The sequence below is a fragment of the Rhagoletis zephyria genome, unplaced genomic scaffold (genome assembly GCF_001687245.7).
Source record: "Rhagoletis zephyria isolate East Lansing unplaced genomic scaffold, Rhagoletis_zephyria_1.1 Rzeph_scaffold_01271, whole genome shotgun sequence".
NCBI lineage: Eukaryota > Metazoa > Arthropoda > Insecta > Diptera > Tephritidae > Rhagoletis > Rhagoletis zephyria.
In genome coordinates, this window is record NW_016158355.1 from 93,513 (window position 1) to 118,834 (window position 25,322).

At 37.1% G+C, this 25,322-nt stretch overlaps 1 protein-coding gene across 6 annotated transcripts in view; it reads left to right on the plus strand.

The window, feature by feature from the left end:
- Ctl2 (Choline transporter-like 2) overlaps window positions 1-10,116 on the plus strand; it is a 53,286-nt gene extending 43,170 nt beyond the window's left edge. For all 6 annotated transcript variants that reach the window (XM_017616783.1, XM_017616785.1, XM_017616786.1 and 3 more), the window contains one exon: window positions 6,896-10,116. In XM_017616783.1, the coding sequence (XP_017472272.1) occupies window positions 6,970-9,381 (2,412 nt within the window). In that variant the 5' untranslated portion in view covers window positions 6,896-6,969 and the 3' untranslated portion in view covers window positions 9,382-10,116. The remainder of the gene's footprint in view (window positions 1-6,895) is intronic.
- Window positions 10,117-25,322: the final 15,206 nt, after the last annotated feature.

Consider the following 25,322-nt stretch of genomic DNA (forward strand, 5'->3'; position numbering starts at 1 on the left):
ACGCACACGTCGCTGTCATCTATTTTCACCCATTGCAAATGGAGGTGAACGCGATCACAAAAATTTGAAAGCGATTCCTTTAATGTGCAATGCGTAAGTTGCTTTTTGTTATTTAGTTAATATAACTTTCCAAGTTAAGTAATGACTAGACTGCTTTAATTATAAGTCTATGCATTTGTGTAGTAAATATGTGTGTACTTTTTTGATTTTCATTCAATGGACACGTACAACATATTCGCCTTGGGTTGCTTATTTTGTTCGCATTGTATTTACGTACATATATATACCTACCATACATGATCTGTAAACACAATGTTAGTATGATGTATTTCGGAAACACCAACAACGAAAATTACAATGTTAGTACAATGAAGTAACCTTAATAGTATGAAGTAACACTAATAAGGCTTGAAATTTAAGGAAATTCAGTCGAATCAAAACTCAGTTTTTAAAAAGACTTACACACCTACATATGTACATATGTATGTATTATTATAATTAATTGTAAACTTATCGCAAAATTTATGATTTAGTATAGAATTATTTTTTTTGTAAACCATGAAATTGTGGTGTACAAGAAATTAATTTTAACATTCGCATTCGCAAAAATCAATGCGGATTTTTCCGAATGCACATGTTGTGCAAGTGCACCGATAAAACGTGGCAAACAAAATGAGAAATTGTAGCCAATATTTTTTGCCTGTGTGGATGCGATGTTAGGTCGTGTTATCCGGGGGACTATTTGTGTAATAAAACTGGTCAAAAGTCAGACTTATCATCTTTTATTAAAGTGTCTTTAAACATATTTAGGGAGTTCACAAGAAGTTGTATACTGTCGCATTGTTGTATGTCGGAAACTTTAAACGGCCAAAACTATATTTAAGGGATTCACCAATTCTTATTATGAAATTTCACACCGTTAAAAAATAGTTGGTTGCTGTTTCAAGTCCCCTAAACATTTATTTAGTCGTTAACAACTTTACGACATACAACAATACATCACCTTGTGAACCATCTAGTTATTTCTCAGGCTCCTATATAACCGAGCTTTAAATGGCAGTCATACAAGTTTCCACTTCCACTTGATCTTTGATATGCGTCAAAGGGAACATAGTCCTTTCATAGTCATTTCAAACGTGGCTCTTTGGGAAATTTATTTTTAACAAAAATAAAAAAACAGTAATTTCGCTTCTTGTCGGGCAACATTTTTTCATTTTTTGGCGGTGCCGTGCGGTAGTGATCAATGGTAAGCCCCGATGCAATTCTCAACAAGTAATTTTTAGCAAAAAAACCGCTTAAAAAAAAATATATATAAAGGATTAACTTTGTTTCTAATTAAAATTTGAACTGGATTCCTTCGATAGGATGGTGGTTCAAAACCTAACAGGGAAAATGCCAAATATTTGTTTACTGTTAAAATACACTGTAAAAATTTACTTTAATTAACTAGTTGATAAATAGTTAAAGATAAATTATTTTAAAATTTAAATATAGAATGATATCAGGGGCCAACTTACAGGCCAACCGGTGAAGTGTTGTCGTTATATAGCAGGGGTAGGCAAGGCCGAGGCCGAAAGGAGCCACACGTAAATTCTAAATGCTACAAAGAGCCAAAAAACAACAAAAAAATGTTATTTTTAAATAAAGTTATTATAAGAAATGGAAAACATTAATTTTATTATTATTCTAATATATGTACGTAAGATAGATATTAAAGAAAATTCAAAAGATTCTTTGGCAAAATTTTCAAAATCTGGTTTTACGTCAGTTAAAGCCGTTCGTAACAGATCTGTTAAATGTTGGTTAGTCAATAGGTAATTTCGTTTAAAATCTCCAGTAAAAAATGTCCAACAGCAAAATTCCGACGGTATGTCATCTATGCTCTCACAAGAGAAAAATATCCAAAATATTTAGTACACAGAAAAGAAAATTTGCAGAAACTTGCAAGTTAGACGAACAGCTGAAAGAAATTTTGTTTACATTCAAAAGTACAACATTGAAAACTTAAAAATCAAAACCTGAATTCTTATCCTGAAACAGTTCACTGACTAAACGAATAATTACTTGTTACAAGTTTAATTATTCGCTGTTTTTGATCAGCTGTTTTCTTGCTGGCAAATTGCAGTTGGCAAAAATTTTTCCAGAAGAAACTAGCAGATTTCCCTTAAAATGAAATGACATTTTTATCTTTCAATTTCCCCTACTTTGCAGGTCTTTTGTTTACACGAACACAAAAAGCTGATAGTTTTTATAACTTACAATGATTATCAGGTATTGTGTACGGTAGTTTGACTTACGAATTGTAGAATACAAAGACCCCAGTTATACGTTGTAGCAAAAACTGAAAATATATGGCACGCAGCTGTTTTCAACAGCGGATATTTTAAATTTGGTACTTGTTGCCGGAATTCAAACAATGACAAAGCTTTATGTTGCATTCCAGTGCCTTATTTTCTTTTACTTCCAAAAACTCCAACTCTTCTTCGCTTTTCTTAAAAAGGAGTATTTCGGATATTGTAAATTATGAGGTACCCAAACGTACATTTAAATTAATTTCAAATCTTTCTTCAAAATCTGCTTTTAAATCATGTGTAATATTTTTTTCTAGCCATAGAAAATTATGAAATATTCTTTTTTTGAGATCATGAATAAAAATACGTAGTTTAGCCTTGTAAGACGTGTTTTGGCTTCAAAACTTTAAATAATTTGCGACAAATCAAAAACATTTTTTAAAATGATTTTTATTCTCTCCTTGTAGAGACAAATTCAAGTTTTGCAAATGTTCCATCATATCGGTAAAGAACATAAGGTCAGAAAGCCAATTTTCATTCTCCAATTGCGGGTAATGTTCCGGTATCAATTTACGTATGTGTATATAAAAGGACTAAAATAAAAAAAAAAAAAACAACACAATGAAAAATAATGTCCAGCAAAGAAATATGTATTTTAAAAAGTAAAAAGAGCCAACATGTTCTAGGCAAAGAGAAAGTAGAGCCGCACTTTGCTACGCAAAGAGCCGCGTTTGCCCACCCAGCAAAAAATCGGTAATCGCTTTTAGTGGTAACGTGTTCTAGAAGGCATAGCGTTATAATGCCTTCGATTTTTTCGCTTCTTTTAGGCATTGCCGGTAATGCAAAGTAGAATGTCCTATAATATTTCTTTTTTAATTCGCTTCTTTGCTTCATTTCGGGGAATGCAAAGTAGAATGCTGCATCGTAGTCAGCTGAAAAATAGAATGAATATCTAAAAATTGTTTTTCTACCGTTACTTTCTGTGGAAATTTGTCTCGCATAAAAATCATGTTTTGCTTTCAATTTGCAGCGGAGTTGAAGTCAGTCAGTCAATGAAGTGAAATACAAGAGAGAGGAAGTACAATTTTAAGCTAATTAAATATGCATGTATGTACATACCGATTTTTAAGTAAAATCATATGTATGTATAAAAACTGATTTATAAAAATTTTAATTAATTTTAATCTTTTAAGACATTTTCTGATTTCGATTTAATTTCAATAAGTATGTACTTATCTAGGCATTCTACATTAGTTTCTCTGTAAGGCATCCTTTGTTCGCTTATCTGTATTATCTTTATCCATGCATTCTCCCTTCGTTTAAAGGCAATGCTGCGGGTAAGGGCTTACCGCCGATGACATTACCATGTTAAAATAATGCCTTCTTGAAGCGAAAGGGTAAGCGATTCACATCGCCTAGCTCGTTTCCACTCTCGTTTCTGTGGTAATCGTGTTTTTTGCTGGGTCCCATCCATGGGCGTAGCCAGGTAGGGGAAGGGGGGTGCTCGAGCCCCCCCCTAACTTTCAAATTTTCCTTATATATATATAAAATAGTACCCTGAAATGCCAGCTTAATAGGGTCGAGCCCCCATGCCCCCTAAATTTCATTCTGGCTACGCCGATGGTCCCATCGCCTAGTTCGTTTCCACTTTCGTTTCTGTGGTAATCGTGTTTTTTGCTGGGCACCGTTGTTATATAGTGAGGCTCCAACATGTTATACATATTATTATTATTAAATATACATATTACTATATATGTATTTATATATTACTATCATGTTATACACTTACGTCATCAGAGAGGATATGGAGCAGCACGGCGTATGAGTAACAAATTAAAAATAAGTTACCAAAGAATGTTACACATACCAACTATTGCATCGTTTTCAGTGTTAAATTGTGGTATAGAAACTATATTGTTGTAGCGACCTCTAAATTTAAGTTTTTCAAGCCCATCTCACTGCTTATCGGAGTTCCGAAAACTTTTTTTTTATAAAATATATATACATATATATAAATCAACATTTCAAACGTTGTACAGAATTCACAAAAAATGGTAAAATTAAGAAAAATGTGTTATCGAAATTTTGTAGCCCATTAGTATAATACTGTGCAAGTTTCAAGTGGCTTAAATATACCCTTGATTTTTTAGAATTTTTATCGCCGAGGGTGTTGAGCATTTCCTCCCATATAAAATGATTTCGTTAATGCTTGTATGGAAGAAAATGCTCAATACGCTCGGCGAAAAAAATCCTCAAAAATCAAGGGTTGATTTTAGCCATTTGACACTTTTAAATTTTTATACTTAAATTGATTGGGCTACAATTCATATGGAGGTTTGCTTTGCTTTAAACAGGTACGCGCATCACTCAAAAACTAGTGCATAGAATCGAAAGCGGGGCTCGAATCGTAACATACGTTATCGTATTACTCGTCACGTAAAAACATATTTTTCGCATTATGACATACGTGAACGTACTCTTTATCTCATTCAGCTTATACTGCCTGACGTATCACGTAATTTTCGGTCGTATCGTTTTCGATCCGTCCACGGATGTTACGATTCGAGCCCAGTTTTCATCGATGCATTGCTAGAGGTCTAAAGAGCTAACTATAATATGAATAAGCAAGCGTATGCAAACGTGCGAATACACATAAATCCTATTCTGAAACTATAATGTGCTTAACATCAAGTTTCGTCAAGTTTCGCCAAACGTCATTTGCTTAAGGAAAGAGCGATACTGATCGCACCTTCCGTACGGAATCAGCTGTTTGTCCTCGTACGTATGTATGTGCATATGTAACACATGCAGTGTTGCCGCATTGAACTTTTTTTACCGAAATTGGTAATTTTTTTCTTTATTTATCATATTTGGTAACTTGGTAACTTATTTTTCAACTTGGTAACTTTTTCGATTCAGTCCTACATGTAACACAGGTCAAAAGAAGTTCTGGTTCCACTTTAGGAAGTGGGCCGTAAGCGTTTCCTCTTATCAAATTAAATGTGGCAACACTGAACTCATGTAAGTAAAATATAGCCACCTAAAAGTCTACACTACGTTGCTTATGCATTTGACAGACTTTTCGTTTATTTTCTGACAGCCAGATACGGCAGCTTATTCATATTATAGTTAGCTCTTAACTTAAAATATTGGAAAAAAATAATGAGAGAGTGGCCACCTGTTTGAAATTTAAGTAAATGGACAAGATAAAGTAAATATTTCAATATATCTGTCAAAAGAAAGAGATTTAAGAAGGCTTAGAATCGAAAATATTTTTGTGGAAGGTTGCTACCTGTTTAAAAATTCCAATTTGATTTAATTGATAAGATAAATTACGGGAATCGAACTAATAAGGTTTAGGAAAGTTTTCTGCTAAAAATATGATGTGTTTTATGAGGGTTGCCACCTGTTTGTAAAAATTTATTGAATTAATAAATTGATAAAATAAATGAAATATTACAATACGGGTATCAAACTTAAGAAGTTTAAGAAAGTTAACTGAAGAAAATATTTTTGTAGCGCGTTCCCACCTATTCGAAAAATTGTATTCAGTTAAAGCGATAAGTTAAATACTGAATTAATACACCTTTGAAGAAAGTCGAAAATCGAGTTATACGAGAATAAATTTAATTCTCAGGATTAAATGCCTTCGAAAATATCTTAACTAAAACCCTTACTCATTAAAAAGAAAATATGCTTCATAAATCGAAAATTTCTATGAAAATCTCACTTCATAAAGCTTCTCGATTCTATTTTATTTATTTAAGTGAAGCCATAAGAGTTTTAGGAGGGGTTAACAACACAAAAATACTTCAAAGGCACAGCCGGGAATTTACTAATTTTTAATAAGTAGAGTAAAATTGTACGACAGATATTTACATGGAAATTCAGTATTTTGTCATCTGATTCATAAATAATATAGGATGTGTGTCAAAAAGTCCATACAAATGTATACCTGCTGCCGGTAGACAAACAAAAACGCTTTGCAGTAGATTACGCTATCGCTATAATTAAATTATCTCCACACTATAGCTAACGTCGCGACGCGTCGAATGTCGCACACCTACATATGTACCCAGTGAGAATTAGGAGCACGTAATAATACCTTATTAGCAACTTACTCTTCACCTGGCAGTCATTACCATTTCCCTGCCGAACGTCCCTTACTTTTACAAAGGCATGGCCGCCTTATGTAAGTAGGAATTTAGAATGTACATTTGGTATCAGACATACTTCTGAGCCGCTTTACAAAGTAAGTTACGTGTAATGCAGAGAAGTCGCTCGGAGTAGTTCGGCGCTTGGAGATAACTTCGGCTGCACGTTACTTTGCAACTGACAACGTAATGTGTCGTTGGAGGTGTTCATTTTGTGCTTTACTAGTAGATGACATTGGCCATGATGACAATTTTGGTACTAAAAACTGAAAGAAGACATGGCTTACCTCGTAAGGTGCTTACCTATTTTCCCAGTGGGTAATTAGCCCGCTTGCACAGTACTCTTACATACATACTAATATTATTTGAATACAAGTAAAATTCTAAGCTAAAAAGGTTGACATACATGTGTACATGTGTTAATGACTATACACATTCTTTTCATTGCAGCTCCTCCCCAGCGCCAGGATCCCTCCATCTCCAGCCAGCTCAATATTTTTCCCTTCGTCCTGAGGTTATGATCAATGGCCGAAGATCGTGAATTGATCGAAAAGTATGGCAAGCCTGTGCCATACGATCGCAATTTTCGTGGTCCGGAATGGCGTAATCGAAGCTGTACAGATGTGCCCTGCCTTCTCATCTTCATTATCTTTTTAGCTGGTTGGGGCTTCATCGCACAGTATGCAGTACGAAATGGAGATCTCAATAAATTAGTTGTGCCAACCGATTCATTCAATCGCAAATGTGGCATTGACTCATCGGTGCTGGATAAGAAGTATTTATTTTTCTTCGATTTGGGCAAATGCATTGATCCGGTTGTACCGCTCACAGGCTGTCCCACGCAGCAAGTGTGCGTCGAAAGTTGTCCCACTCAGACTTTCATTTGGGATAGATTGAAGGATAGACTTTCATTTCCAGAGCTTAAAGAACGCCTGATATGCCTCACAGAAGCTGATAAAAACAATTTGCGAGACATAAATGGCATTCAACGTGCCATCGATAACGAACGTTGCGCAAGGTGGTACATGAAGAGCGCACCATTTCTAAATCGCTGTATGTGGGAATTTTCACCGCAAATGTGTGAGCTTATACCATCATTTCTATTGCCACGTAGCAGACGTGCTTCTAATGGTTCACAAAGCGCCAGCTTAGCCAACGGTGGTATGAGCGGTCTTATCGATGCGTTGATCGACGATAATTCAAGTTTATCTGAAGTGAAGATGGAAGTATTAGCCTTGACCGCTATACCTGAGCCAGCTGTAAGGACAAAGCAAGAGCTGGTGGAAGAGCCCGCTATACAATGTCGCCGACGTACTGAACAGGCTGAGACTATCAAGCAGAAGGTGCGTCAAGCGGATACGCGTTTGGCGAAGTTGGTAGGCAACATGGTTGCGCACTTCTACAACGGCACACATGACGCGCAGCAACTTGGAGAAGAGATTGTCGAGGACATAATGAACTCATGGTACGTGGTGCTAATGGCGCTGATGTGCACATTGATCGCATCTTTGATTTTGATCGCCTTGATGCGCTGGTTCGCTGCACCGATTCTTTGGCTATCGATATTTGGTGTGCTAGTCGGCCTTGGCTTTGGCATCTATTACTGCGTGAAGCAATACCGTTTTTGGCGCGAAACAGCAACGGTGCCCAATCATTCACTTAACTTGGAAGCAGCAGTAAAAAATGTGTTGCAAGAGCCTAGCACTTGGTTGTATTTAAGCATTTTTCTTGCCATCAGTTTTGTTGTTATTCTGCTGTTGGTGATTGTATTGCGAAGTCGCATCCAAATCGCTATTGCGTTAACGAAAGAGGGCAGCAAAGCAGTCTCGAGCATCATCTCAACCGTCTTCTTTCCCATCTTCTCTTGGGTGCTTTTCATTTTGGCCGTCACATATGCTATTGGAGTTGGTCTCTATTTGGGTTCAATTGGCGAACCTTCCTTCCGCATGATACGCCAACTGGACGCCAACAGCTTAACAAGTGTTACCAATGAAAACTGTGTTTGTACTGGTCCGGCGATTGAATATAAAGTAGGCGGACGTTGCGATCCCAAAATCTTCGAGCAGAACTGTTTTAACGCTGATTTCGGGCAGCGTAGTCCCTGCACGCGCACCACTTGTAGTTTTGCGGAAATCGAGCACCCACCCTTCGTTACTTGGTCCATTGTCTACAATGTATTCGGTTTCTTCTGGCTGACATTCTTTATTGCAGCCTTCAGCGACATGGTGTTGGCGCTCACATTTGCCACTTGGTATTGGACTTTCAAGAAACGCGATGTACCATTTTTCACCTTGGGACGCGCCTTCCGGCAGACCATCTTCTATCATCTTGGCACGCTGGCGTTTGGCTCGCTAATTCTTGCTGTATGTCGCATGATACGCATAGCGTTGGAATATCTCCATTCGAAGCTAATAAAATACGACAATGCGGTCACACGCGCAATACTTTGTTGCATGAGATGCTTCTTTTGGCTACTTGAGAACTTCCTGCGCTTCCTCAACCGCAACGCGTATATCATGTGTGCCATACACGGCAAGAATTTCTGTGCCAGCGCCAAAGATGCTTTCAATTTGATTATGCGAAACTTTTTGCGTGTCATCGCTGTGGACAAAGTCACCGATTTTCTGTTCTTTCTATCCAAAGTATTGCTAACAGGCGCTGCTGGCGTTGGTACCTACTACTTTGTGGTGCGTAGTCCACATCTCATACAGCTGCACTATAACGCGGTGCCTGTGACGCTTGTCGTGATTGCGGCCTTCATCATGACCACGGTGTTCTTTGGAGTATACTCGATGGCAGTGGATACGTTGTTTCTATGCTTTCTGGAGGACTGCGAACGAAATGATGGTTCATCTGAAAAACCTTTCTTCATGTCCAAACAGCTGATGCGTATACTGGGCAAACGTAATAAGTTTCCAAGACAACGAAGCATATAAGCGGTTTTCAAAAAAGTAAAGATTGGTTGGATTTGAGCTCGATATACCGTTAAGTTTATTTATGAAAAATGTAAATCATGGCACAGAAAGACACTTGATTGGAGTGAAATTACTACTACATACGTAGGTTTGTACAAAAGAATGTTAAGTGAGAGACGGTTTCTGATTGTGTTACAATACCAATTGGTTGATGTTAATATTAGAGAGTTTATGGTAGGATAGCTTATGTTGAAATTTGAAAAGGTTGTGTCGAAACCAATGGCAATATTAAACAGTTATGTACGAGTATGTATACTCAAAAGCTTAATTAAGTGATGTAATATGGAATATAACTATGAATACAATACTTATTTCATGCCAATAAAACAATTTACTACTATATATGCATGTATGTAAATGATTTAAATTTATTACTTACAAACAAATTTGTAATTTAAATTGTTAATTCATTAAAAAGCATCGATATATATATATATATACATTCATGTATAAGTTATGTGTAGCTTTAAGAGCGTACGATTTATTCTTACCGAAGATTATATTGCTTGGTGCTGCTTAAAAGTGATTTGTAGATAATAACACAAAGAACTACGAAAGAGGTTCATAAATGAATGCCAAAATATTTATTATTGCGAACTTATTGTTAATAAGTTTTAGTAATTATGTTCATACACCGATTTTCGATTGAAATCATACTTTATTATTGAATAAAAACATACATTTTATACACATTCATACCTACATATATACCAAAATGTATTCAACAAAGTGTGATTGAATTTGACATTGCTCTCAGAAGAGCCATAGAAGAACCATCCTATAAAGTCAAATTGAAACAATTTTTTATGAATTTTGAATCTCTTGTTTATATTTTTTGGCATAATAGTACCTTAAAAGAGAGCCTACCTAAGTTGTCAATCACACCTTGTTTAATACACCTTGATTTGTGCAGCGTTTTTCTTTTCTTTATTTGTAATTTAAGACCATGGAAATGCTCAAGCGGTTTTAAATAGTTCTCGAATTGAATATATGTTCATTTTAACATGCTCAATATTTTTCTAATCAATCTACATATGTACATGCATATATGTATGTACATGTGTATACACATATACATAGGTATCTGTACAAAGTTATGTACATATGCTTATACATATAATACCATGCTCGGACCGAAAACGAAAACACTTTGAAAAGGAGTTTTGAGATTGTGGGCTGAAGGCTGTTCGCACCGGCTGTTAATTTCTTACATCCTTTGTTTACAGTTTTGCTACAAAAAAACCAAACCTAAATCTTGATCTTTCATTTTCTTTTTATTAACAATCATTTTCTTTTATTCTCATTTAAATTAGACCAGCCAATTAACAATACATAAATCCGAATTGGCATATTAAAGATGATAAAATATTGCCTCCACTTCGATAAATAATCGAAAAAAAAATAGTCCAGACACCGACTGGAATGAGTGGAACGTGAGTTATCAAGTAGTTTTTTTTAGCGAAAACTGGTTTTCGTTTGACAGATTTTACATGGACGAAAACACAAGTTTTATGTCGAAAACCAGATTTAGAACGAAAATATGTTTTCGATGTCGGTCCGAACATGGTATAAAACGCATTCTTCATAATTCGAGTGAAAATTTACTGAAGAGACGGTGAAAACTGGAAAAGTCTGAACAAAAGTCATAATACACGTCCACACATGCTTACTTAATATAAATATATACGCGTGTGTATTCGAAAAGTAAATACAAAAAAACAAATATTATATGTATATTGTATTAAATGTAACTACAGTGAACGTTTAGAAATGTTTAATGTTACTCTTTTAAAAAAATATTATATGGACATTATGATTATGTGTCTATCTTTAACTCAAATGTGGATTTTTAGGATGCATAAATATAAACAGCTAAACCATAAAAACTAAAAAGATATTGTGAGTTTTTTAAACGATATCTCTTCTCAATTTGGAGTTGTGTAAGTACCGACAAAACTGTTGCCTAAATTACTTGTTTTGTTAGAAGTTGCCTGTAAATGCCCGTGCCATGTTAAGGGTTAATGACTCGTATTTCGACGTCTTGGGGATCTATAAAATATTTTTATATTAGTGTTGTAAATTATTTATAAACAAGTAAAGAAGTATAAGATCGGGCGAAACCGAACTTTATGTTCCCGGCGCACCTTTCAGAAACTGCATGATAAGCAAGAATATTTTTCCCGATGTAAAAAAAATTTCGATAATATGCTATGGGATATTAAAATAATTGGAGCAAGTTTAATGGAAATCGATAAGGGGGCTATCAATATAAAGTTATGTATGTAGTCATAAGGGGGTAGTGCCACGCCCATTTTACAAGAATCGATAATATTGTGTCTTGTTAAGAGATTGTTGTAAGTTGGCGTGTTGAGTTATTGAAATATCAGAATTTACGTATTTCCGAAATTTACTGTTATATGGCAGGTGGCGGTAATTTTAGTCCGATTTCAAAAATTTTCAACATATCGCTTGGTAGAAATTGATTAACCGGTTACCGAGATACACATATGTAGGCGTAAGTGGGCGGTGCCACGCCCATTATCCCATAACTTTCCCTAACTAGCATCTTCTGCTGAACGGTCATTGTATATATAGATTTTGAGTAAATTAGCTTAACTAGTTACCAATTTATCGCAGTTTTCGTATTTCTGTAAATTACCGTTATATGGGAGGTGGGCGTGGTTCTTGTATGATTTAAAAAATTTTCAAAGGGTTTCTTAGTGGGGATCTAAGCAATGTTCGTACCGAGTTTGGTGGGCATTGGTGAAGGGACTACAGAGATACAGCATTTCATCGTAAGTGGGTGGTGCCACGCCGATAAAAAAAACTCATAACTGTCTTATTTATTGCCAAACTTCTACTTCGCGTACCAACTTTCAATAATTTGGATCCAGTATATACGGAAATATCGTAGTTTTTGCATAGTTAGAAAGTGCCGTTGTATGGGAGGTGGGCGTGGTTATTGTACGATGTCGCCCCTGTTCAATCCCAACCTACTTTGGATAAAGGGAAACTTACCTACCAAATTTCGTGGACATATCTCGAGTTATCGTGTACACGGATAGACAGACGGACGGACGGACATAGATGGCTTAATCGATTTCTCTTTTATCTATATCTATCTCGATTCGTTTTGGGCGTTACAAACAACCGTTATGCGAACAAAGTTATAATACACTTGTGCACAAGTGCGCTCTGGTATAATAGTCTCATTACTATAGATGGTCCATGCCCAAGACCACAATCTTCAAATGTTCCAGCCCCTTGAAAAACTTCAAAATCCACTACGATACCCGAAGATGTAGCACATACAAGGTTTTTCAAGCCAACAGGTCGCGGTTTTGATCTGATAACTTGCCGAGCAGGGCATCTTCCAGTAAATGGAATCATTTGTTCATCAATTGAGTAGTTCGTAATTTCAGTTGCCAATTCATTGCATCGCTTTCTTACCGTCCCGATAATTGATTGAACTCTCCAAAGTTTATTTGCCGTGTCTGGAACAGAGAAGTCTTCAAAGTGTATGTCTGATCGAAGTTGGAGGAATTTGTCACGAGACATGGAATTAAATATAGCAGGAATCCTGCATTCATTCGACCAGTACATTCTTATAGCAGGGTAACCAAGACACCCCATTATAATCGCACATCCGTAGAATCTTTTTATATCGGCTGATACATAACGCACCTCCTGACCACGCTTTGCCAATACATACATTTTAGTTTGTTTTACGACATCTTCATAATGAGATTCTGGAAAATAGCTCTTCAGATATTCGAATGGTGATTTCACAGCTACTTGATTTTGGCAACCAGCCGTTATAGGAAGCTCTGTGTTAGGAAATGGTACGTTTTTCCATATTTCTCGCCTCTGAGGTGCTTTGTATATACTATTCGCTGATGGTTGTATGGTAGCTGGGGCCGTAGAGTTTAATTGCTCAACTTCCGTACTTGGTTCGTCATTTGAAGATGCAAAAATATCGTCGTTATCCGTACTTTCGTCACTCTCCTCTGCACCAGTGTTAAGATTAAAAGGAGTCCAAGTTTCATCAGCATCGTCATCATCATCACTGAAGTCTATATCAGATTGATTTAAAATGTCTAAAACTGCTTCAATATCATCATTGCTGCTCAAATCGAAAAATTTTCCTAGAAAATAATAAGATAGCACAATCGTGAGCATACAACAAAACTGCATCTTGTGCCTGAGCAGCACAATTGTGATATCTGTTTTTTACACCATTCAAATAAATTGCAATTTTAAAAAATTTATCTTAAAAAAGTTAATCAATATATACATAGGCTCATTGTCAACTGTTGCCACTAGTTAAATGCAAAGTTTATTTAATAATAACTAATAAAAACACTTACCACGAGGACGCATGTCTTTGCCTGCTTAACGACACATTCAAACTGAAGCTGTATTCCGTTATTTCTCGTCGAAGTGTTCATTTTTTCTTTCATTTCAAACGAAAAAGAGTGCGCACAATCACTGCTTCCCGGTTAACACAAGAAAAATTTTTTGTTCATATAATTTAAGACAAATAAAAACAGATCTCACAATTGGTATGGCTAGGTCTGAAAGGGATAAAAAACCTACCAAAAGGCAGTCAAATATATTTCGACAGGTTTTTCACTACAATTCCACTCATAGAATCGTTGTACAAAATGGACTTTGCTGCAACGGGCACAATAATGGCAAACAGAATACCTAAATGTATTAAATTTCCTCTGGACAAAGATATGAACCGAGGCGATATCTGTCAATTCACAAATAATAATAACGTAGCAGTTGTGAAATGGAAGGACACAAAAGCGGTTATAGTTGCTTCAAGCAAGTGTGGCAAAGATCCTGTAGGTGAAGTTGACAGATGGAATAGAAATCTAAAACGCCGATGTCCCGTTCAAATACCTGCAGTAATACAAAACTACAACGCGTTCATGGGTGGGGTTGATTTGTGTGATCAGATGCTTGAATATTATAGGATTAAAATGAAAACAAAGAAATGGACCGTCAAAGTGTTTTTCCACTTTCTTGATCTGGCAATCTATAATTCTTGGATGGAATACAGAAAAGATTGTAAGCTTGTGGGACTGCCAAAGTCAAAGGTAAAATCATTTCTAACTTTCAAAATGGAGCTGGGTACTGTGCTAGCAGCTTCTTTTGAAGCTCCTGAACATGTTGAAAAATTTCAACTATCTGAAGATTTTTACGGAACAAAATATCGCCCCCACGATGCACCTGATGACATTAGGTTTGATCGCTATGATCATTGGCCTGTATTTTCTGATGATCCACCAAGGTTATGCCGTAATAATTGCGGAAGCCGATCAAGAGGACGATGCCAAAAATGCAAAGTAACTCTTTGTTTGGCAAAAAATAAAGACTGTTTCGAAAAATACCATTCAAAAAATTGACTTATGCGTACTATTTTTGAAGAATTGATGTTTTTGTTTATAAGTTTGTTAATAGAGATAATTTTTATAAAACAATGAAGTACCTGTAAATTTTTAAGTTAAATAAAGCATTAAAAATTTACCGAAATTGTGTTTTATTTTTCCTGAGTTATTTTTCAGCTTATGACCTAGGTCGCACAAATGTGCGATGTCCTGTTTACAAAAAAGGACATTGCAAAATCATTTTACGGGTATGCCTTGAGCTAAATTTAAGAAAATTGTTTTATTTCCGACGATGCAGCGGAAATTATTAGCAATAAAAAGCACAGGTCTGAAAGGGATAAAAAGAATGAGTGCGTCTGGAAATCGCTGCGGAAGTGAAACTTTTCTCTTCTCTTGATTCATTTCTTAATCGTTCTATAATCCTATAATTTTCGATTTAATAAATTTAACATAACATAAAATAATACTGGGTTGAGTGATTTTATATAGATCAAGTTACAAATCAAGAACCAATTTCATTTGTGACCTTATTCGTTGCTCAATTATTAAAAAATTTAGTTGTGATTTGTTTCGATGAGTTGAGATGAGGTGAGTTACGGTGAAATGAGGTGAGGTAACGTGAGGTGAGTTGAGTTCAGGTGAGCTGAAATGAGGTGAGGTGAGTTGAGTTGAGATGAAGTAAGCAACATAAAAGGACATAACATAATCTTAATAGCTCATGTATGCATACTTGGCGATGCATGAGAGTTGTCACTTAAGGAATCTGTTAAATAAGCTTTGCGTGTAAGCGGTTACCCAACGCATAGAATTACATATCGCACACCTAGATATAAAGTGCGATCAACTAAAAAAAATTTTGGACGATTTTTTTACATAAATAAATTTAAAGCACTACGGTCCAATTAATGGAAATATTTTTTTCTTCATGATTATATACATAAACGAAAAAAACTAGTTTTATATCTGTTTTTGTTTTGATTGCGTTGAATCTGTACGATCCACAAGCAGTTAAATTCCCCCTTATGAATTTTGAGTAAGCTCACTTTAGATCTAGGTGTGCGATATGTAGAAGTCGGTTGGTTTTTGGTTTCTACGTAAAAATGGCATAGCAGTGCAAAGTATGCATAAAAGCTGGGTGATGCAGAACTTATGGTCTGATTATGGCAACTTAACGTAACTTACGGCTCTCTCTTAAAAATTATCTTGAATGGGTGTTGCTTATAATTGAACAGCCGAAACTTAAGGTAACTTAATGCCACGTCGAAATCTGTTTCATTTTGATTCTCCAAGTTCTACGTTGCGTTAAGTTAAGTTGCCATATTCAGGCTTTTAGAGTTGACTTGACTTACCTAGAAACTTAGAAACGATTACTATTCCTTTTTCTCCTTATTTTGATCCTCAGCATTTGTATATTTGTATTTGCGCACGCACAACTTAACACGTTTAATTTGATTGGGGTAAAATTTAATAAAAATTACAATTGAGATAAATGTCTTCAAGCGTATCAAATTGTGATTGTTTTTATTTTATTTTCTGTGTTTATTTGAAGGTTTGCTTTTCGATTGCCATATGAATTGCATTTATACAAAAAATCATATTTGTGTGGCATATTTAAAGGAATTTTATTAAAAACCTGTGAAAAAATGATGTGGCAGCATGATTAACTCACGGTTCTCTTTGCACTCAGAAATTTTACTTAAAAATTTAGCTTAGAAATAAAAAATCTATAGTTCTCCGAGTTTCTAAGTGAAGTGTTTTTTGTTTTTGGGTAACTACATACACGCGCTGCTCATTTGTCAGATATACAATTTTCAAGTCAAGTCAAGTCAAGGGCCGGTTGTTCAATGTCTGGTTATCCCAACATCCCAGTTAAACATCATTATCGACGATTTCCACATCATGCATATAACATGTGATCGATAAAGCAGTCGCTGTGTTTAACCGGAGCTTCTAACTCCGATTTGTGCTAATCAGACATTGAACAACCGGCCGTAACTGCATAACTTGCATAACAAGCTCAGCTTTAACTTAACTTTTTCTCCATATTTTTATTTTTGAGACCTGCTCTTACCCAGCTGACAAATTAGTGTTTTTTTTGAGACCAGAGACGTGAGGCAGCGTACTGAATACCAAATAGTCTCAAAATCCAAGTTCACCACCAAAAGTCACTATTAGTGACTAGAGACCGCTTACATGGGGTCTACACATACATATTACACATATTATGTCAAAATGTAATATGAAATCGCCGTGTTTACAACAAACACATCATTTTGACATAATTGTCTTTACAATATTAAGGGTATTCACCAAACCGTATAAACTTATAATAGTGTAAACCTTATCAATGAACTCTCAAAATTTGTATGGAAACTCGTTTGCACATTTCTGATAAATTTATCCAGCGATTTCACTGAATAAACTTGATAAACTGAAGCCAATGCAACTCTGTCGCAACTCTAGCAATGTTTTCTTAGGCAATAATCGGGATCCGCATACAAATTTTGCACGTAAATTCAACAACAACGATATGATCATGATAGAGATCTGGTTCAATTACTATCCCGTCTGTTTGTTTTGTTTCACTGATAATTTGGCCGCAAAGTTTTGGTAGTCGTGACAAATGAATTCATACACAAATAGACATTCTGCCATTGTTTCTTTTAACTTGCTTCAAATAAAAAGCCTTTATGGTATATGTATATTTATTTAAATAGATATTATCTCGTAAACACGATTTTTTCCAATTTAGTGAGGTAGTTTCTATAATTTCTTTATCCCCGTGCTAGTAGTATAAAGTTAGTGAACTGAGCTCTATAACCAAAGAAAACATGACTATTGTCGCATGTGTAAACGAAAAGAGTCATGGGTCGTTCATGTAACAGAGTGCGTGAACTTTTAAGATTATCTGCTTGATAAAGTTATCGGTTTAGAATACCACTAATGTCTGGTGTAAACCCTAACTAAGTTAATGAATGCCAGGGTAAAAATTGTATGAGCAGTGATCGGACTTAAACATTCTGTGTGGTAGAATCTGGAAAAAAATGTGAAAGATTTCCAAAAAATGTGGTATATCTCTGGGTTTGTACACAAATTAAAAAAAAATTCTGCAAGGTTTCACCTAAATTGCAAAACTTTATAATTAGACTCTTAAGAAAATTCATTTTAGTGTAATACAGTGCAAGATTGAAATTGCTAAAAATTGCGTTGTGTTTCGGCAATTTTTTTCCTTGACAGTATAAAGCAGTTCCTTCCATATCAAGATATTTTCCGAACATATTGTTATGATTATCCTTGAAGCCCCGTCCGGATTTCCCAAATCTTTCGGTTCGGATCGCTGGATTGTTAAATAAATGCTAACGATGACCAAATTGTAGTACAATTAGCTTTATTGTACAACAAACAATTTACAATACTCGCCAATACAGTAAAAACACTTTCCAATACTTTTTAAAGCAATAAACTTATAGTTGCTTATTCGCAACTCACTTCTCTGCTCACTTTACTTGTAGCTTGCTTACTTGTAACTAACTCACTCCGCTGTGCATAGTTGCCAACTTGGTGCTTTAAGCACTAGATTAAGTGCTTTTTGAAAATGAAAACGCCAAAAAAATTATTTAGTGCTTAGTGCCTTTCTTAGTGCTTTTTTCTGAACTAAAATTACTCCGAGATAGTAAAAACCTGAAATATTTAAAGCTGTGGCAGCACTGAATTTACCAGAATCTACAAATTCAAATGCACTAAAATACAACCATTATTGAAAAAAAGCTGAAGTTGCAAACCCACCTTGTTGAATTCCATTGGCGTTGAAAATGCTAGTACGCAGGTAAGTTAAGTATTTATTTTTTTCATTTCTAATTCATTCCATTTGTACAAATTTTGATTTTTTGTTACCTCCTGAGTAAAACACATGGTTTTTGGGTGCTGAATCCAAATCTGGCCGCACAATTGCTCTAGCACTACAATTTTTAGATATTCTAACACCAAAGTGCCAAAAACACGGTTCATTTTTTGCACATTTCTACTTAAGGCATCACTTTCGTTTGTTGCGATTAGATTTTTTTTCTCGAGATATACCAGCTTTAATGGGCAGTACTTCGGTACGACGCCATAAGCATGAGTCACCATAGCATGTGTAGCGGCTTTTCAATCCTTATGAGCGAAAAAGTTTTATGTATTGATTTATGTATGTAAATATTGTTAGTTTTTTGCTTTTGTTAAATACAAACCATTATGAAAATAGCATCATTTGATTCAAAAAAATTTGGTGCTTTTAGTGTGGTAAAACGCTTTTTTTCACAAGTTTTTGGTGCTTTTTGAAAATCAAAAGTTGGCAACACTGCCGCTGTGTAGTGGCTCTTATATACCTGCGCTCGCACATGGCAACTCTAGAATGTTCTGAAGTTCATCGCTCTCTCTCGCTGTTCGCAGTTTTCATCCACTTGGCGTTTTCTCATTGTGGAACATTCTACGTCATTCTTCGAACATTCTGCTTATTTCTCGTTGTTCGCTTTATGTTGCCGCAGAATTCGCCACACTGCCCTCCAACTAATGCGTTACTGGACATTGTTTCCGGCTTATCTTCGGGAGTACACCATCTCACATGGTCGTGCTTCTGCCGGCCACTGGTGGTGACCAGACCAAGTCTCTTCTCGTGGGCTGAAACTTCCGCCGTCGTTTCGTATCTCGCTCTTCCGCCGATGCTAACTTCATTGACCGGACATGTATAATCTCAACCTTGGCTTCCGGCTTAACTGCTCGCGTTTGCCGACCACCTTTTTCGGGACACTTCAAAGTGTGCCTACTGCTTCCACAGCCGCTTCCATTTCCGGCCACCCGCGTATCACCATTGCAACGTGGTTCAGTGGCTTTCCTTCTGCCGGAAACACTGCCTGGCTCGCCATGACCACTTCCTTGTTGCGACCTTTTCTTCACTGAGCTGGCGGAACCGTCACGCTTTTCATGTATCGGTGAACAACTTCCTTCTTCTGACAAAACCATTTCGTCTCCGTCACTGTCAACCTCTGCCCAACTAACCACTTTCGTTTCTGGTGGAATCTTCAGCACTTCCTCTAAGACCAACCGTCTGCTGCAGCACTGGTTGTCGTAACCAACCCTAAGTGGCACTTTCCTGTCGCCATAGGTTAGGATCATTCCCTGGAGGTCAATCTTCATGCCTTGTCCAAGTAGGAAATCCACGCCGATAATGACTTCATCCACAATGTCTGCCACAATAAACTTCATGTACGAGGCCAACCCGTCGATTATTACCTCGCATAGTACATCTCCTAACACTTGGGTTCGCTCACCAGTTGCAGTCTGCAGCTTTGCTCAAGGTACTGGCTTCACATAAAAAGTAGCCACATCAGATCGAACAATGGAATGTGACCATCCACTGTCAGCACTCGCTCCTGCCCATTCACACATACACCAATAGTGAGGTTGCTCGCATTCCGGCCAATTTGTGAAACGGAGATTATGGGCCCTTCAACTTCTGGAGCCAGCACGCGGCCCTTCCTGCTAGCTCGTTTTAGTTTAACGACTGACTGGAGTTAGATTCGTCTCCTTCAGCCCTGAGTTTGCGTCCTGCTGAATTGTTAAGCCCACTGGAACTTGCGCTGCGATCGCGGGCGAAGTGGCCTGGCTTTCCACATTAAAAACATTTGCCAGAACCATCCTTTTTCTCGCCCAGAAGTTGGATAATCTTCTTCAGCATTTCATTTGTCTCGCCCGGTGTTTCCTCTTCCACGCTATGTGCTTTGTAGGCTGGTCTACTTAGGAGCGCCGCCGTTTTACGCGTCTGAGCATATGAGACGGTTTCAGCAAATGTTGGCTCTGGATTCGCGTACGTCTCTCGCTTGGTATACATGTCCCGCATTCCGTTGATGAACTTCTGGATCTTTACCCTTTCGAGGTGTTGACCAGATGCGTTTCCAATAGCCAAGTGAGCCAACCTCTCGATCTCTGAGGNCCCGGTGTTTCCTCTTCCACGCTATGTGCTTTGTAGGCTGGTCTACTTAGGAGCGCCGCCGTTTTACGCGTCTGAGCATATGAGACGGTTTCAGCAAATGTTGGCTCTGGATTCGCGTACGTCTCTCGCTTGGTATACATGTCCCGCATTCCGTTGATGAACTTCTGGATCTTTACCCTTTCGAGGTGTTGACCAGATGCGTTTCCAATAGCCAAGTGAGCCAACCTCTCGATCTCTGAGGCGAATTCCTGTAGAGTCTCATTGGATTTTTGGCAGAAATTCTCCAGCTCCATCTGGTATATCTGTCGCCTGTGCTCGCTACCATAGCGTCTTTCCACGGCCCCCATCAATGCATCGTAAATGTTCCTTTCACAGTCAGGAATTGTCTGCAAGATTTCCGCTGCAGGTCCTTTTAATGCAACGAACAGATCAGCGGATTTATCCTCCATGCTCCAGTGATTTGCTGTAGCTGTCTTCTCAAACTGGAGCTTAAAGACCTGGTGGTGCCATCAAAGGATGGAGTCTTTACCTTGGGAGCGTTCGTTGAATTAGCTGGACGATTCAACTGCAAACCCCGGAGACGATCTCCAAGCTCATCCACCTTCGCTTCGACTTTGTCCTGTTTTTCCTTAATAAGCGCTTCGATTTTATCTTGTCGTTCCTCGAATTTATCCTGTCTCGGAGTTCCGCGTTATCATTGAATAAATTCTCTTGTAGCTGAGTAATCTTTTCATCTAGCTGCGATGACATGTACGTTTTTTGCGCTTCCAGCTGCGATGACGATGTTTCCTGCACTTGTAGCTGGGATGAAATCTGTGATTACATCTGTGACATGCGTGTATCCAGGGATGCCGTTTGGATCTAAATAGATCCAATTGGATACATTTTTAGACGAATTTTTGCGGGATACCTATTTTTTCCTATCTGTATAAATGNGCATCTGTGACGACAGCTTTGATGACATCTGTGACATGGCAGCCAATACGTGTTCATGTCCTTAGCTGTTGATGAACTTGGAGACTTATGCTGTTCTTCAACCTTCCCGGATGTCTGCTGCACATCCTTCGACGAACAAGCGGCCTCATCCTTCTGCTCNTTGCGCTTCCAGCTGCGATGACGATGTTTCCTGCACTTGTAGCTGGGATGAAATCTGTGATTACATCTGTGACATGCGTGTATCCAGGGATGCCGTTTGGATCTAAATAGATCCAATTGGATACATTTTTAGACGAATTTTTGCGGGATACCTATTTTTTCCTATCTGTATAAATGTGGATACTTTTTTAATGACGTTTTCTAAATGTTATAAAAATCGCTACTTAAGCGTGAAATTAGAGCATTTTATTTTTTGTGANATTCTGCTTCGATAGCCTCTCGCAGCCGTGATAGTAACTCCACTTTTCTTCCGGAGGTTGGTAAATTTCGCTTCTCCAACTCTATTATATCATTCTTGTTACCATATAGTGTTTAGTGTTGGACAATTTTTGCTCTTAAAGTTAAGAAAATTATGTCGAGCAAAAATAAAACTACTCAAAACGCGAATATGTGGCAGATTTCAGACTCTGCGTGGTAGATGCTCAAAAAAGTGACAGATCTGCACATTGTGGTAGAAGTCCGATCACAGGTTATGAACTTAATCACGCGATTCTCCATAAGCCTCAATTTGCGAAATTCAAATTCAATTATTACTACGTTTATACGCACGTATTATTTGCAAATAACAATTTGCAAAATGGTAAACTTTGCCGTATAAACGCTAAGTTAATTCTTTTATTTGCAAATAACTAAATCACACAAATAAGTATTGATTATTGGTACTATTTGGCGCAAGACGCCGCCATTATTAGGTTTATTTTCTTTTTCGATGGTCATCATATTGTCTTTTTATAATCAAGACGTTGCCATTTTTAACTTTATTTTCTTTTTCGATGGTCATATTATTGCCTTTTTATAATAAGGCAATATTAAAAAAATATTTTTCACCATCGAATAAACAGTGAGTTACGTATAAACGTAGTATCTGTTTGCATTTACCAATGCAGGAAATTGGTCGGGTAGCGGCAATATTTATACATTTTGAAGTTGACCACGACGCCGCCGCAAATCCTGTCGGCTTAAACCTCTAATACATCAGTATCAGAAAGAAATTATGTAGTGTAATAATTTCAAGACGTTTAATATCTTTTCGATTGAAATCGAATGTTATTTTCATGCGCTAAATGCTATGATTAAAGTTTTGCTACCTTTTCATATTTTTGCCAGCCACTTTAATATTGGTCACCGAGTAATTGAAATTTGCAAGAAACGGCGATATTTTTGAAGCGTGCTTTGACAGATGACTTTAAGCCGGTGTTGCCAATCGCCCCTATGCTGAATATCGCCATCGTCATCGTCGACGATGGCTGACGATGGTCGTATCGTCACCTTTACTGACGATGACGTTATTCAACATAGGGCGGAATACTTATCAATTACATAGAAAAAATTTAAAGCGCGAAACTATTGCATGAAGTGAAAGGGTGATAATAACCTAACCAAAGGCTTGTGAAATGGACCATTTTAAAAAGAATTGGGCCAATGGACCAAACGAAAAGAAATGGACCAAATTTGGTCCATTTGGACCAAAACGATAACCGTACTTGTAAGTTCTCTGCGTGTAAACCCCGCTAATGAGAATATTTGTATGGTTATCGTTAATCCATCCCACAATCTCAGTTAAAATTTAAGTTGTATTTTCAACTCAAATAAAACCAAGATCAAGATGTCGATAATTTCGATACAATGGTGATTTTTTGATCCTTTCCTACTACCCAAACATCTTCCCATACAAAAATTAATAAATAAAATGTCGAAATAGACTTCAAGGAGAAACATATTTTCTTTAATAACAAACAGAGATTGTCTTAATTATAGTGGACACTGCTGTCGTAAAATAACATTGATAAAAAGTTCAGACGCGGTTGAAACTGCAAGTAATAATTATCTGGATTGTAAATTTTTTGGGAGTTACTGGCAACTTTGTAAATTCAAAAATATCTAGGTATGTATTCATTGTAAATCTTTATTTTATATACATGGATTTAAAATCATTTTATCTGATGTAAAAGTGTGTAAAGTTTTATGTTATGATATGTTATTTATTCCTACTTTATTAGGAACAATAGGGGTCCTCATCAAAAGTGTTAGATTTATCATTTTGATAAATGAACTGTCAAACTTTGTATGGAAATCTATTTAACCAAAGTTTATCATTTTATCAAACGATTGTGGTGGATAAATATATAAATTTCAGCCAAATTCCACCCTGACAGGTAGCCAGGCGGTCGCTTTTGCTACGAAAACATAAAAAACAAATGAACACAATGTACGAGGTAAAAATGGCACCCTGAAATTATGCATATGGAAACTGTGCATACGAAATAATGCATATGAAAACAACCGAAATAATGCATACGAAAAAACCGAAATAATGCATATATGCACAGTTTCGTTTGAAAACCGAAATAACGCATATGAGAAAAACGAAGTAATGCATACATGCACAGTTTCGACTCAAAACCGAAATAATGCATATGACAAAAACCGAAATAGTGCATACATGAAAACGAACTTCTTCCTGCGTAGACGGCCTTCGGCCGCGCTTAGGGGTTATATCCCTTACTAAGTAGAATTCTCCTTTCTGTGTTGCCGGAAAAGAGGGGACGGGAGAGTTTTTGGGCAGAACTTCTTTCTGCGTAGTCGGCCTTCGGCCGCGCTTAGCGACTATAACCTTTAGTAAGTAGAACTCTCCTTTCTGTGTTTCCGGAAAAGGGGGGAAGGAAGTATTTTTGGGCAGAACGTCCCTCCGCGTAGGCGGCCTTCGGCCGCGCTTAGGGATTATATCCCTTACTAATTACAGGTCTAGTTTCTATGTTGCCGGAAAAGGGGACCGGAAGTATTTTTGCGCAGAACTTTCTGCGTAGGCGGCCTTCGGCCGCGCTTAGGGATTATAACCCTTTCTAAGTAGAACTCTCCTTTCTGTGTTGCCGGAAAAGAGGGGACGGGAGAGTTTTTGGGCAGAACTTCCCTCTGCGTAGGCGGCCTTCGGCCGCGCTTAGGGATTATATCCCTTACTAAGTAGAACTCTCCGTTCTGTTTTGCCGGAAAAGAAGGGGCGGAAGTATTTTTGGGCAGAACTTCCCTCTGCGTAGGCGGCCTTCGGCCGCGCTTAGGGATTATAACCCTTACTAAGTAGAATTCTCCTTTCTGTGTTGCCGGAAAAGAAGAGCGGAAGTATTTTTGCGCAGAACTTCTCTCTGCGTAGGCGGCTTTTCGGATTAAAAGCCTTTCTAAGTAGAAGTAAATAGTTCATATTAGAAAAAACGAAATTATCCATATGCACACTTTCGTTAGAAAACCGAAATAATGCATATAACAAAAACCGAAATAATGCATGCATGCGACAATTTCGGTTCAAACCCAAAATAATGCATATGTGAAAGACGAAGTAATGCATACATGCACAGTTTCGGATGAAAACCGAAATAATGCATATG